The 16,094-nt window shown below is 29.7% G+C and overlaps 3 protein-coding genes and 2 pseudogenes across 5 annotated transcripts, besides 1 other annotated feature; 3 read left to right on the plus strand and 2 right to left on the minus strand.

Moving 5' to 3' along the window:
- Positions 1–15,382: part of a mobile genetic element that runs on past the window's edge.
- Positions 65–3,506, plus strand: TVAGG3_0422750 (annotated as a pseudogene). Its single transcript has one exon. A coding segment is annotated over exon 1 (3,442 nt).
- TVAGG3_0422760 lies at positions 6,913–7,917 on the plus strand (annotated as a pseudogene). Its single transcript has one exon. A coding segment is annotated over exon 1 (1,005 nt).
- On the plus strand, positions 8,272–8,589 carry TVAGG3_0422770 (uncharacterized protein; the record flags this gene model as incomplete). The annotated part of the gene is made up of 1 exon (XM_051233479.1): positions 8,272–8,589. The coding sequence occupies one exon, from the start codon at positions 8,272–8,274 to the stop codon at positions 8,587–8,589; it is 318 nt and encodes a 105-aa protein (XP_051103209.1).
- Positions 13,027–13,683, minus strand: TVAGG3_0422780 (uncharacterized protein; the record flags this gene model as incomplete). The annotated part of the gene is made up of 1 exon (XM_051233480.1): positions 13,027–13,683. One exon carries the CDS (start codon positions 13,681–13,683, stop codon positions 13,027–13,029), a length of 657 nt encoding a protein of 218 aa, XP_051103210.1.
- Positions 13,768–14,643, minus strand: TVAGG3_0422790 (uncharacterized protein; the record flags this gene model as incomplete). The annotated part of the gene is made up of 1 exon (XM_051233481.1): positions 13,768–14,643. The coding sequence occupies one exon, from the start codon at positions 14,641–14,643 to the stop codon at positions 13,768–13,770; it is 876 nt and encodes a 291-aa protein (XP_051103211.1).
- Positions 15,383–16,094: the final 712 nt, after the last annotated feature.

Raw genomic sequence — 16,094 nt, forward strand, 5'->3', positions numbered from 1 at the left:
TGCCTTGGACTTTAAAAAAATAAACTTTATTTTTATTTATTTTTTAATTTTTTATTCTTACATAATGAACAAAAATGGAACAGCTAAAATGAATGATAATCAAATAAGAGCCGAAGGTAGAAGGTTATTTAAACGCTTCTATAATATTCCCGATGGTGTTAATCCTAAAACTCGTAGAAGTTATTTAAATGAAGCCATAGATGTATATGAAGGATTTGACATTTCATCAGAAAGTGAGAGGTTAGCAAGAATGTTAAACGTTAATATTGATTTCTATTATTGTGATCCTCAACCAGAAGACGTAGACATAAATAAGGTAGACTTCCCATTAGTGGATTCAATAATGATAGATCCAGAATTTGAAACAGTAAATATTTTATTAACACAGAGTCCATGTGGAAAACTTCACGCTGACAGAATAACAGACGTTGAAGCACTCACAGGATATAAAGTTTGCCCCTTTTGCAAAGAAGAAGTATATTCTATCCGTGATGATCCAGAAAGGAAAAACCAAAGAAGATTTTTAAAACATTGTGAGAAATGTAAAGAAAATAATGGAAGATTAATTCAAGACGTTCAGTTGCAAAACACACAACAACCATATGCACCACATATTACGAAACAGAAGATATATCAATGGCTATTAGCACATAATTTGCAGGAATATTATAAACCAACAAGATATTATATTACTTTTGACTTCGAAACATTAGAGACTAAAGAAGAACTTCTACTTTCTGAATGTGCAACTTTGAACGCTTACTTAAAACCATTTATGGTATCATCAACGGTTAAATTAAACGATAAAACATATACAAGGAATTTTTGCTTAACTTCGAGTGATTCGTTCATCTCTGATTGGATTGAATTTTTATTTTCAACCTGTTCATTAGTTGCTAAATCAAATATTGAACAATATGAAGAATTAATGAAGTCCCATACATTAAATGAGAAACAGAAGGAAGCAATGAAAGAGCTTTTAGATGAAGAATTTAATAAAGTGAATATCATTGGTTTTAATTCGGGAAAGTTTGATTTAAATTTAATTCTTCGTGATTTAAATACTGCAAAATGGAAGATAAAATCAATGCTGGGTTCTCTTTCAAATTTAAGCAAGTCATGTAAAGAAAACAAACGTCCATATGAATTGAGATTTATTGACATCAGAAATTATATAGCGGGTGGAACATTAGACCAATTTACTCAAGATTTCGGAAACAATAAAACACGTGTTAAATCATTCTTCCCATATCAATTCATCACATGGGAGAATTACGAAGAAGAATTATATAAAAAGGAACCATTCACTCAAGATTCATTTTATTCAGCATTAACACAAGAAACAATATCCGATTCAGATTATCAAATATATCTCATGATGCTAAAAATTTTGAGAATAGATTAGAATATTTTATTCATTATTGCAATAAAGACGTTGAAATTATGATTGACCCAATTGATAAAATTATTGAAGAAACATTTGTTTATAAAATTGACATGCTCCATAATCTTTCATTATCATCTAATGCATCAATGATTCGTTACGCGTTTAGCATATAAGAACTTCAATCCTAACGAAACATATCCAGAAGAAGAAAATGTGGAATCAAGTTTTGAATTAACGAAAAAGTATTGGAAATATAAAATTGAATCATATAAGAAACAAGATGAAAAGGTGAAAAGAGATACCAAAAAATAATGTTTCAATGGATGACTATCAATATTTTCACGATTTAATCCTTTCATCTAAATGTAAAATGTGTGGTAAAGCGTTTACATATGCAAATAAACCAACATTGGATAGAATTGATAATGAAAAACCACATACTAAAGAAAATTGTCAGTTAATGTGTTGTTATTGCAATGTCGTAAATCAAATAAAGATGAAGAAGTTCAACGTTTAAGAATCAATTTAAGAAATTATGCATTAAAAAAAAATTACCAAGACTTTAGATTCAGTGGAAGCGTATCACATCCTCCGTAATGGAATTACTGGTGGTTTATCAAATGTTCAACATCGTGTTAATCTTAAAGGTATCACCCATATTAATAAACTTTCATATAGTCCAGAAACTAAAACAGTATCAAATGAGGACACTTCCAACATCATGACTCATTTCGTTGGTGTTGATTTCAATTCATTATATCCTTCATCATTTTCATCAAATCCTCATGATTTCATTCAATACACCGATCATAGAATGTATATGCCGGGGAGATTAGAAGATGTTTTAATTTGTGATACAGCAACAAAGAAAGCAAAAGCTTTAGGAATTATTAGAAAGAAAAATACTTTATTCGTGGCTGAAGTAAAGGGTCACATTGATGAAAAGTATATTAATGATTACATAAACTTTTTACCGATAATAAGAAACTTGGATATTATCACAGATGAAAAAACAATTGATGGTTTTATGTATAATTACATGAAATCAAACAATCTACCGGTTGACCAGAAACAGAGAAAATTAACTCAGTTAGCATCAACACACAACCAATATCAACCATTTTCTTCTTATTATCTTTGGTATCTAATAGACAGATTTCATTTTATCATCGATGATATTCAATCAATTTTAACATTTACGAAAAATACTTGTTTTAATGAATTTGCGAACAAATTTATGAACGAAAGACAAAAGGCTGAATTAGAAGGAAATAAAGGAAAAAGTTTATTTTGCAAAATTTCACTTAATGGATCATATGGTTACGATGCAATGAATACACAAAATTACGCAAAGACTAAAATAATGAATGCACAGATGGCACGCGTTGCATGTATGTCAAATAAGTTTAAAAAATAAGAGAAATAGGTGAGGATACATATCAAGTGATGCTCAAAGATAGATTTTATAGATGTGATACATGTTTACAAGAGGCATTCTTCACTTTAGATAACGCAAAATACTGGTATTTGGTTTTCATTTATGATTTTATGTATAAATGCTTGGATGTTAATCGTTTTCATTTCATTGAAGGTGATACTGATTCATCATATTGGGCAATCGCTGGCGACCCAAATCTTCCTAACACTCAAGCATTTTCAAGCGATTGTAACCGATAAAAAATTTTATGATAAAACATTTTCAAATTCGCACCTTTTGATTTCTTCTGTTTTGATGAGAAATTTAAACCTAAATTAAAGAATAAAGCTGAAGAAAAAGCACATGAGAAGAAGTTATTGGGTTTAGCAATTGAGAAACAAGGAGATACATGGTTGCTTTATGCCCTAAGTGTATACATCATTCAACGGAATGATTGGTGAAGACTCCTTCAAAAAGATAGCACAAAAAATGAAAGGTGTTAGTTTAAGACAAAATAAGCAATTAACACCTAAAATTATTTGGATATAATAAATGATAAAGTGATATTTGATGGTCAAAATATTAATTTACAACTTAAAAATGGGTCAATGACTCGCTTAACAATTGGTAAGACTGCATTAACAGGAGCACACACTAAAAGCTGTATGTTGTGAAAATGGATGTTGTATGCCATTTATTTAATGAAATGCCATAGAAGAGACAAAGAGGCGGGCACCCTTAAACATTATTTTATTTTTATATAAATGAATAGCGTAGATTTAAAAATTTTAATTGATGATTTAGTATTTAATCAAAATTTTCTTAGTTATTATGAATTAAAATCATATCTCCAAAAATATGATGAAACAATTACAGGTGATGATATGGTGAATACTATCGGTATTATAAAAACGAAATTTTGAAATATCATGATAAAATAATTAAACGTTTAAGAGAGAACATTAAAGAAGGAAAATATTCAAAGGGAAAAAGTAAATCACAACTTAAACAGTTGAAAGATTTCAAAAATAAAGTATTAACTGAAAAAGATATTGATGAATTATATAATTATATAATCCTGAGCCGCAAAAGCCAAAAGAGAAAAGTTTGGACGTTCAGCAGCTCATAAATGAAGCACAAGCTTTAATTTATGATTCATTAGTTAAAACATATTCAACCCGACTTTTAAATGAAGATCAACTTTTGGAATTCATCCTTCAACATAAACTCGAAGCGGGAAAGTATATCAAACCTTTATATACAGCATATTTAAAACAAATGAATAGAATACATCCGAATTAATGAAGGGGGAATGAAATCCAAAATCAAAGCAGATAAAATTAAACCACTTGCAACACCAAAACCTCCAACGACAGTACCTCCCCCTCCAGTTAATCATTCATCATTCACTTTATTATATCCATTTCAAACATTAAAGAAACAAAAAGATTTTAAAAAGGGTTTCAAGATATTAAATAAACCAATTGACCCGAAAATTCAACCATTAAAAGAAAAATTTAGTCGTCCATCATTTGCACCTTCACCTTATTCATACGAAATCGATCATCTGGAATATTCAAAAGGAAATTTACTTATTTATTTGCCATTAACATTAACACTAGATATTTATATTGCATTCCGGTGAAAGGGAAAACAGAACAGGAAACAAGAAGAGCTATACAATACTTACTAGATCATGAAAGAGTAGATAATATCAGGGTGATGGTGATAAAGGATTTCAGGCAGTTATGACTCATTATTTCCCACAAATTAATTTTTACTTCTCATCCTCTCCATATACGTTTCATAATAAAATAGTTGATGCAGTAATGAGAACTCTTAGAGATGCGTTAGGGGTTAACGGTCAGATATACTGGGATGGAAATCATGACTCCATCATACAGCAGTTAGTATATTATTACAATAATACATGGCATAGAACTATTAACATGAAACCAGTGGAAATGAAAAATGATATTTCAAAAGAATGGGAATATATTAGAAAGCAAATGGAAAGGTTGAATGATGTTAAACGTGAACAAATTAATTCGGGCTCATGAATTTTAAACAAGGGGATAAAGTTTTGATTCATCTCGATTATGGAAAAACTGATAAATCAATGACAAAAAAAGACGAAGATTTGACACAATAGCTGAATTTGTTAGATATATTAACGGCAATGCATTAGTTGAAGTTGACAATAAATTAATAGAAATTCCGATTTATTTTATTACTCCATTATATTTAAATAATATTTAATTTTTTTATTTCGTAAGAAATGAGTAACAACAAAGCAGTCAAGAGTCCAGACGATGAATATAAAAAGAAACTAAACAGAATTAAATCAAAAATATGCTATTACAAAAAGAAGCCACATGTGGTGGGTTGAAAACGATAAAGAAATAATCGAAAAATTAGAAACTTGCCGTTCAATCCTTAAACTGAGTGAAGCAAAAAAAAAGAATTTAATAGAATAAATAAATTGATTGGAAGAGATGAATTTAATAAAGATGAATTTTTAAACTCAATCCAAATTTAATTTTTATTCCTCTTCGACAACATCTCTCTTTCCATCATTACTGCATAACCACATTTTCTCAGTTTTAGTGGTTTGTTATTTTTAACATGTTCTCGCATCATTTTTATCATTTCCTCCCTTGTTATGATTCGTGGTAAATTTTGAGCTTGTGGGTATCCATTTATGATAAAAATAAATTTAAATTATGCTGTCTAAAGTTTGTGAAAGAATTTGCGGAAATCATGTCTTACATTTTTTGAATAAATGAGGGGTCCCTCGTTAATTAACATCTTTTTGAAAATAGTGACAACATGACATTTTGACACAGGGAAAAAAGGAGGAAATTCATGTCTTACATTTTTGAATAAATGAGGGGTCCCTCGGTTAATTAACATCTTTTTGAAAATAGTGACAACATGACATTTTGACAACAGGGGAAAAAAGGAGGAAATTCATGTCTTACATTTTTTGAATAAATGAGGGGTCCCTCGGTTAATTAACATCTTTTTGAAAATAGTGACAACATGACATTTTGACAACAGGGGAAAAAAAGGAGGAAATTCATGTCTTACATTTTTTGAATAAATGAGGGGTCCCTCGGTTAATTAACATCTTTTTGAAAATAGTGACAACATGACATTTTGACAACAGGGGAAAAAAAGGAGGAAATTCATGTCTTACATTTTTTGAATAAATGAGGGGTCCCTCGGTTAATTAACATCTTTTTGAAAATAGTGACAACATGACATTTTGACAACAGGGGAAAAAAAGGAGGAAATTCATGTCTTACATTTTTTGAATAAATGAGGGGTCCCTCGGTTAATTAACATCTTTTTGAAAATAGTGACAACATGACATTTTGACAACAGGGGAAAAAAAGGAGGAAATTCATGTCTTACATTTTTTGAATAAAGTTAGTTTTAAAGTTATTTTTATTTTTTTATTCCTATATAAATGACAGCAACAAACAACAACATCGACTTTATCGTTTCTGATGAAAAAGTTATTGATTCATTAGTTGAAGAATTAGCTGAGGAATTAGTTGTGGCAGAAACTAAAACCCTCAACGAAAGAATTGGTGAAAACAAGATTGATTTACATAACTACCTCAAACATGATGGAGGAAGAGGAAGGAAAACTGGTATGGCTTTATTAGTAAATAAAATTCCAAATTTAACTATTATAGATGTTGATATCAATAAATCGTTCAATGATGAACTTAAAGAAACAGTAAGAAAAGATATTTTATCAAAACTTTCAGATAAAGATGTTATCGTTAAAACCGCTTCAGGAGGTCTTCACATTTATTGCAACACTAATTTCTTCTATTCAACCTCGAACAGAATGATTAAATGTTATTCCTGCAATGATTATGATATCGATATCATGACTTCAATGGATGATTCAAAGCGTTCATTAGTGGTTATGGCTGATTCAAGAGTTCGCAAGAATGCAACAGAACCAATCAATACATACTCATTCATTCGTGGAAGTTATGATTCAACATTAACTAGAACAGTAAACGATGTATTAAATGATTTGAATATTAAGGTAAGAGTTGAACAGAAGAACGAAGAAATAAAGAATATAATGAATGAAGACAAAGATGTAAACATTGACGATAAACTTGCCCAGAGCATAGTTGATGGCATCTGTGATTTTGAAGTACATAATGATGGTGGAAACATGAATTTAGAAAAAGAAGTTACATTATTCACACTGTTTCAAGCTAATTCGTTACCTAATCATTTAATTAATGAAGCATACGACAACGTTTATAACTTCTGCAGTTTAACAGAAAATGCAAAAAGTAATTTTGAAAAAGCACGTAGTAGATATGCACATTTAATGACTTCTCCATTTGTTTTGGTGAAGATTCTGAAACTTTATCAAAAGGAATATTATGATGAATGTTTTACCTTTATTACGTAAGCCAAAAATAACATTTGATATAAAACTTGATGACTCGTTTTTGATAACAGATATTAGACGTAAAGCTGAAAATCATCAGTATAAAAACAGTTCTGAAGTAATTGAGGATTTATCACGTGTCATTCGTTTTGTAGATTGTGGAAACAAATATTTCATTCAAAAAGACTATAATATTCATGATAAAATGAATCAAATATCATTCGTTCTTCAATCAAACATGAAAGAGTCACTCAAAATGATTAAATTATTTAAAGAAGAAGGTAAAACCATAACAGCATGGGACGTACTACTAAATCAATTATCCTCATTAACCGTTATGGTGTTTGCTTTAAATCTGATTCCCAGATGTTTTCTCAACGTTTCAAGGTTATAAATACAACGTTCTCGAAAAAGTAGATTACTCAAAAATTGAGATGTTTATGGATTTCATTAAAGAAGTCATTTGTGATAATAACGATGAAGTGTATAAATACCTTCTCGCTGGATTGCATCAATGATTCAACATCCCGGAATCAAGAATGAAACAGCAATTATTTTGAAAGGACTTCAGGGAATAGGTAAAAACAGATTTACAGACATTATTTCTGAACTTCTCGCTGGTTATTCATGTAAAAACATTACCGAAATAAGTGAGCTAACGGGTAATTTCAATTCAGTTGTTGAAAATAAAATGTTTCTTGTACTTAATGAACTCAAGAATGTAGGTGAAGATAGACTCGCAAACTTCAACGCTTTGAAATCAATTATAACGGATAATGAGATAAGAATTAATGAAAAGAATCAACCCAGAAGAACTGCTCAGAATGTGCCAATTTTATTTTCGTAACTAATAACGTTTACCCTGTCAAAATTGAAGTTGGAGACAGAAGATACGTAGTTTTAAAGTTAATGGTAAATTAAGGGTCAATTTGATTACTTCAAGAATTTAATGGATTCATGCACAAAGGAATTTTATGATAATTTACTAACATATTTTATCAATTACGACCTTTCATCATTTAATGTACGAATCATACGATGACTGAAGCCAAACAAGATTTAATCGAGTTATCAACAAATCCTTTAGATGAATGGATAAATACACATTATGATGAATTGTGTGCAGGTATGATGTGTAAAAATGCTCTATTCTGCAAACCATCAGACATGAAAGACAAGAATTTTCAAATGAGCATTAAAGATAAATGTGAAAAGAAACAAAGAAAAACAGACGGTAAACATACGTGGTATTATGTTTTGAAAGAAGAAATGAAAGGATTATATAAACAGGTTGAACCAAATGATAATGAGGATTCATTTACTGACGATGAAATACCTGTAAATGAAGCTTTATAAAGTATGATTTGAATTTATTTTTGCATTAATCCCACTATGTTGTCAAAATGTCATGTTGTCATCATTTTCAAAAAGATGTTAATTAACCGAGGGACCGAGGGACCGAGGGACCCCTCATTTATTCAAAAAATGTAAGACATGAATTTCCTCCTTTTTTCCCCTGTTGTCAAAATGTCATGTTGTCATCATTTTCAAAAAGATGTTAATTAACCGAGGGACCGAGGGACCCCTCATTTATTCAAAAAATGTAAGACATGAATTTCCTCCTTTTTTCCCCTGTTGTCAAAATGTCATGTTGTCATCATTTTCAAAAAGATGTTAATTAACCGAGGGACCGAGGGACCGAGGGACCCCTCATTTATTCAAAAAATGTAAGACATGAATTTCCTCCTTTTTTCCCCTGTTGTCAAAATGTCATGTTGTCATCATTTTCAAAAAGATGTTAATTAACCGAGGGACCGAGGGACCGAGGGACCCTCATTTATTCAAAAAATGTAAGACATGAATTTCCTCCTTTTTTCCCCTGTTGTCAAAATGTCATGTTGTCATCATTTTCAAAAAGATGTTAATTAACCGAGGGACCCCTCATCAGTTATTTTATCATCATTTTATTAACTTCATCTTTAGTTAATAATTTGAATGGATTCACTAATGTTCCACCTTGAGTCCCAACACTTACCCTGGCTAATTGTGAAGAACCTGGGATAATTACTCCACGAAATGATTTCATTGGTAACATTAATTTAGAAATAGTTGGCTTAATTAATTTTGTCATTTATGATAAAAATAAAATTACATAATTTAAATTTTTTTCTTTCTCATTTTCTCATCCTGTTTTGGTTTCAATAACTTTTCAAGTTGTTGTCTTGTCAGTAACTTTAATTTTAACTTTGGATCAAATATTGGGTTTCCATCTTTATCTCTTCCAATAACACCATATGGTAGAATCTTCATTTATACTAAAATAAAAATTTAAATTATGCCGTTCACTCTTTTGGAGCTCCTAAAGTTTGTTTCACAAACATTGAGCATTCATTGAACTCTATACCATGCGTAAACGGTCATAAATGGTGGCATGTATTCTTTACTTTGTCCCGTCGTTTGTGTATATCCTGAAACATTATGTGTATGATTACCTGAACCCTGTGTATCGTTCCAGTAACAATTAATAGCAAATTTAACGTCATCTTTAACATCATATCTTTTACCTTTTGTCATTCCTGAACAATCCCAATATCTATGCTTATGCCATCTTGCTTCGGTTGTGTTTAAATTAACGTAATGACTGTGAGCAGGTAAATTTTCACCCGTAATTGTTTTACTTCCACCGGTTTGTTTTGATGAGTTTGTACAATATAAAAAACGATCGGTTATCTGCTGCCATGTACCAAATCCAAATAATGTTGATGGATTTGTTGAATTCATTGATGTATATATTGAACCAATGGGGTAAATCATCTCAAACATTGTATTTAATTTAGTATTAACCCATTCCTTATCTGCTTTCTTCTTTAACTCAGTATTAACCCATTCCTTATCTGCTTTCTTCTTTAACTCAGTATTAACCCATTCCTTATCTGCTTTCTTCTTTAATCCATTATGAATATTAAATTTATTATATAATATTGAAATCGTGTAAGAAGTTAAAATTGGTATTGTCATCAATATTAACATATTATTTTTGAAAATTGCTTTTTTAACATCTTGAAATTTTGTGATTTCAGACCAATTTTTTCCATCACTACTGATATTTACTAAATCACCACATCCAAAAGCAATGAAATACCCATCAATATAAAACAAATTTGTAAATCTATAATTTCGAGTAAGTTTTGGAGTGTGAATGAATAAACCAATTCCCAATTTGGTGTTTTCTCTGGATCCTGTGAAAAATCTTGTGATAAATAAATATGTCTGTTATAACTTACAGGATATGAATACACCATACTACCTGAAACAAGAACACAAACATTTGAAGCATAACATAAAGCTTCAATGTCTCCATCAGCTTGAAAAATTTGTTCAAAACGACCAAATGGTATTGAATATGATCTATAAATTTTATCATTTTGTAGGATAAAACACATGTTGTTAATGTAATACCATTTACTTGTATAATCAATTTTCAAATCTGATGACATCATACTAAACATATAATAATTTATCCCATCCTCACTAATGAAAATTTGATTGACTTCATAAATTAGTACCCATTTATTATTAACACATCTAATAGGATTATTTGGATATTTAAATTTAACATCTTGATTTAAATTACATTTGAACCATTGGATACAATCGAATGAATAACAAGGGCAAAAATCATCTCCAACCGTTATCATTCCCATAAATTTACCGTTATTATATTCAACATATAAAATTCTTGGATTAATGATTGGCTCTCGTGTATCAGGATTCAAAACGGATGGAGTAAATGATTCATAGTTTTTAAAATCATTTGTTTTAAAATAATAAAGCACTCCGCCTGTATAAAATAAATACATGGTCACTCCATCGAAACATAACCATTCAATATCTTCAAATGTTTTATCTGATGATTTCATAAAATTTAAAAATGGTGGGGTAAAATAGACCTCCGATTGTTTTATTTCTTCATTAACAAATGATATATCAGCTTTCTTTGCTAACTCAGTATTAATGAATGAAATAACTTTTTCCTTATCTGCTTTCTTCTCTAACTCATCATTAACATAAGTTTTATCTGCTTTAAGGTCTAAACATCCTGAAACCCATCCTGTATCGGCTTTAGTTTTTAAAATCTTTGATGTCCATTCATGATACCATTCAACCCTTTCTTTAATTTCATTATCTTTTTCATCCACATATTCCTTATCTGCTTTCTTCATTATGTCGTTTAGGAAACCTTCTATGAATTCCTCATTTAAATTAAATCTTCCAATCTTCAAAACTTTAGGAAATGCATTTAATGCGTAATGTCTTTGTTCTTCTGGTGGAATTGATGTTATATCATCCGTTATTCCTTTAATTTTTGAATTCATAAATAAAATTTCTTTTATATTTGATATCACTGCACCACCTTTGCAAACGAATTCAAAATGGTCATTTTTCAATACTATCTCCAAATCTCCATATTTCAACCTTTGCGTTTGTTCTGCCGTCTTTGAATTATATGCATATGTGGCGTATGTAATGGTCTGCGCCTTAAGTTGCTGTTGTTATATCATTTTATTACGATTTAAAAATAAATATTTAATCCGTTATCTCATCAGCTATTTTTTCTATTTGAAATTGCCATAATATTTCATTCATAAATTCTAAATCACAATCAAATAGGTCAGTTATTCTAAATTTAATATTTGATAAATCTTTTGAATGAAGAATAAATGAATTCCCGGATAATTGAAATGGATATGATAAAGAAAATGTGTTTAAGTTGATGGATAAAATGTTTTGTATTGATGGGTAAGAGTTAGGGTCAAATGTTTGGTGTGAAAATCTCATTGGGGTATTAACTTTATCACATTTGATTAAAATGAAATTAGAACCAGTGTCAGAATACAAAACATCCCCAACATCTTTTTCAAAATTTAATATCCCCAACAATGAACGAAGACGAGGAGTACAAAATTTAATTTTCAGCGGAAATTTAATAAGGTTATTTATTTCATCAAGTTCAAAAAGTTTATCAGGTTTTGATTTAAAATTTTCTTCATACCATACGATAAATGATTCATTTAAATAACTTAAAATTGTGTTAATATCCCATTTCACTATCACATTATTTATATACATATCATACGTTTTTTCATGGTCATCTTTAATAAATGATATATAATCTGAAGGGTCTAAAAGAATGGGATTAAATTTACCACTCACAGAAACGAGAGTAACATTATAAATTCCACTAACTGTTAAATTTAATTCACAGTTATTATTCGAAATAATATTGATAATTGACTTTTTTATTACGATTAAAAATATGGTAAAGCGTTATTTTCCAGTGATAAATAAAACTAGAATAAGATTACCTCAAGAATTCATAAATTCAACGAATAAGAAATTCATTCATGTTATAAATTTTAGTGTTTTCAGAAAATATGAGTCGATGTCATATTCATCAACAGGTTATATTTCACTTCATTCAAATTTAGTTCAATCAAACCCATATAATGACCATTTCATAAGATTTTCAGATGGTATTAAAAATGTAATTGATAGATTAAAATATGAACAGATTGACAATATCGAATTTTTGGAATTTTGGTTTAAATATCCCGATGGAAAAAAGATTGAAGTTAAAGATAAAGCAGATACTATAACAAAAACAATTACAATGACTGATCCGGATAGTGGGGAACAAAAAGAAATAAAACAAACGATAGAAACTGGTGAAAGGTCAATTATTATCGATTATGATTCAAAGGATTATTATTCGATAATGTTAATGCTTGAATATTAAATAGCCTTAACAAAGAATTTTTCAAGTGATATTTTATATTCATCAACTATTTTATTATAAATATCATTATATGTTAAATGAAGTTCAGTTGTTGTTCCGTTCTTTGATATCTTAATTGTGCTAATATCCTTTATAGGATTTATTTTTGCAACTGTTCCGCAGCATGAAACCTCATCATCTATGAAAAATTGAATCTTAACGTCTGAATCTTGAACATCACAAAGAATGGCAATAATGTGAATTAATGATTCATAAGGTAAAATAATTAAACCGGATTGGTCAATTAAATTTATTATTGAATCATAATTATCAGTTATGATATCGCGATATATTTTCATTAATTCAGAATTAATGTCTATTTTATATGGGTTATCAAGTGGTGCTGGGTATGTTGGATAAGTGGGAATTTCAACAGGTTCTTTACCGGGTTCAGATAAAATGATTGGGTCTCCATCTTCTTTATTTTGCTCCTCCTCTTTCTTTGGTAAGTCACGAGTTAATAAATTTGGTTGAGTTGCTGACCTTGTTAATTCAGGACTAACATTAACTTTAACATTTTGAATAATTCGTGATTTATCATCATTTACATTATAACCAACCGTAATCTCTGCTTTTGCGTTTGTGTTCTTTTGACTTGTGAAACGTCTTCTCATTTATAATTGAATAAAAAAAAGAAAAATATATTTAAAGTTTTATTTAGTTGTTACGGTAATATCCCAAGGTTCATCCTTGTTTGCTTATACTTTCTTTGTAACTGCACCAATTATGTTATTGATAATGGTTTGAGTTTCTTCCAGTCTTATTTTATCATTTACAATATCTTTAATCATTTCATTACATGCATTCTTAAAACCATCTGATTTTTCTAATTTACGTCTATCACTTTCTTTAATTAAATCAAAGTTATAACCTTGTTGAGAATAAAGTGGTTTCTTTATCAATTCCTTGAATGCTTCTGAAAGTGAAGATGAAGAAATTCTTGCTTTCATTGCTTCTTTCTGTTCATTGAACACTGGATCGAATAAAGCAACTTTAAAGAATTTCTTAGCTGGAATTTCAGGTCTCAAATTTGCATATTGACCATCAAACTGGTTAACATATCGTGGTAATCCATCCGGTCCCTCTTCAATAGCGTTTAATTCTTCATTGAAATAAGAATATGGATTATGACGGTATGAAAGAATTGGTCCATCTTTACTGTCTCCGATATGTTGTTTAACAGCTTTTCCATTTTCATCAAATTGCATAGGATAACGTTCATTATATGCTTTACGTTTAGGATAATCCGTCATTGTTAATTTATACCCATTTATGACTTTAATATTTCCTTGACCATCAGTAACAAAGACTTCATTTATTCCATCAGGCTTTCCATTTGGTCCTGTAATGTCTGCTTCATGTGCTTCCCAATTTGGTCCATGACGTTTGGCATATGCTTGAGCTTCTGGTAATGTTAAAACGTTTCTCATTTGTTTAACATCCTTTTGAAGACCGGCAACAATGTGGACTAATTCTTTCATTCCGTCTGGAACTTTCATAGTTCTATTATATGCACCCTTTTTGTTTGTTCCTTGTTTTAATGGAACCTGTAGAAGATTTGCAATTTCTGTCATGTTTAATTATAAATAAAAAATAAAAATTAATTATAAAAAAGTTATTCGAATTTAATGGAACCTTTATTTAAATCAACTATTATTTTTCCATGTTCTCCTAATTGTTGATATTGTGTGTAAAGTTCATTAATGCTCATTGGTAAATTCACTTGATAAAGCATAACGTTCAACTGTTGACGACTAAAACCACTGAAAATGAAAAGGGTGGACAGGTTTGATTTAATGTTTGTGCTTAATGCTTTAAAGTATTGAACAGCCATAAAGAATGAACACTGAATGTGTCGACATTGAGTTAATAATTGATTAAAATATGATTTCTCATTAGTTATTTTTTGATTTCACGGCATCATCTAGAAAAATTAGTGAATGCAAAAATTTTATCAAAATTTGAAATAGAAAGTGTTTCAAATAATTCGTCCCTTTGTTTATCAATAATTTTATCCTCTAATCCTTGCTTCTTGATTGTATTATATAACTCTTTATACATTAAAAAGTTTTTCAAATAATCTTCCGCTTCTTCTTGTGATAAATAAATAATTGGAATTTTTATTAAATGCTTTAATGATTCAAATGTATCATCTGAAGGTGAACCAGAACGGTTGATATAAATTAACACATGAGAATAAGGTGAAGTGTTAGCAATAATGATAATTTGTTTTAATATCGTTAATGTTTTACCTTTATTTTGTTTACCAATTGCTGCAGTGATTGAATTTAAGTAACATTCAGAATATGGAATTTTCATTAATTTTTCCTTAGATAGAGCATTTTATTATCACTCAATGCTTCATTAATCATATCATCTACGTATGTATTATATACTCCCGCTAATTCTTCAGAATTGAAATCCATTTAATCAAAAATAAATTTATAATTTTAAACATTTCTATTCATCAATATTTCATCATATGAACTTCTATACTGTGGTGGTGTACCTGTTGGATGATATTTCAAACCTTCATCCGGTGTCCATGTCCAATATGTAGTCCTAGTAAACCAAACCTGAGGAGGATTTGTCACCTTTGAACAGTAAGTGTCATTTTCACCCTGAATGATTGGATAAGCTTTCACTTGTACTGTAACTTGTGAGTTGAAAGTTTCTAATCCATCAAAGAATATACCCGCTCCATCACGTTGAACTGGAATAGTGCATAAGAATGAAGTTTGGTCTTTCCATGTTCTAGCTAATGGCGTACCATTATCATCATTCAGTGGTCTAGTTAATGAGTCCTCGTATTCTTCTGTGCATTCATTCACTCCATCTAAATCGAAGCTTGAAGCATACGTGTAAAGAATATGTCACCCACTGTGGTCATCGCTTGATCGGGGAAGTTTCTGGAATCTATAGTGACCTGGAGACCTCGAAGCATTGGATTTTCTAAAACCGTTCTTTGCATTGCATTCTTCGGAAATGTTAACACAACATCTGTAACATTATGAAGAGCGTATGA

This window comes from Trichomonas vaginalis, chromosome V (assembly GCF_026262505.1).
Source record: "Trichomonas vaginalis G3 chromosome V, whole genome shotgun sequence".
Taxonomy (NCBI): domain Eukaryota; phylum Parabasalia; order Trichomonadida; family Trichomonadidae; genus Trichomonas; species Trichomonas vaginalis.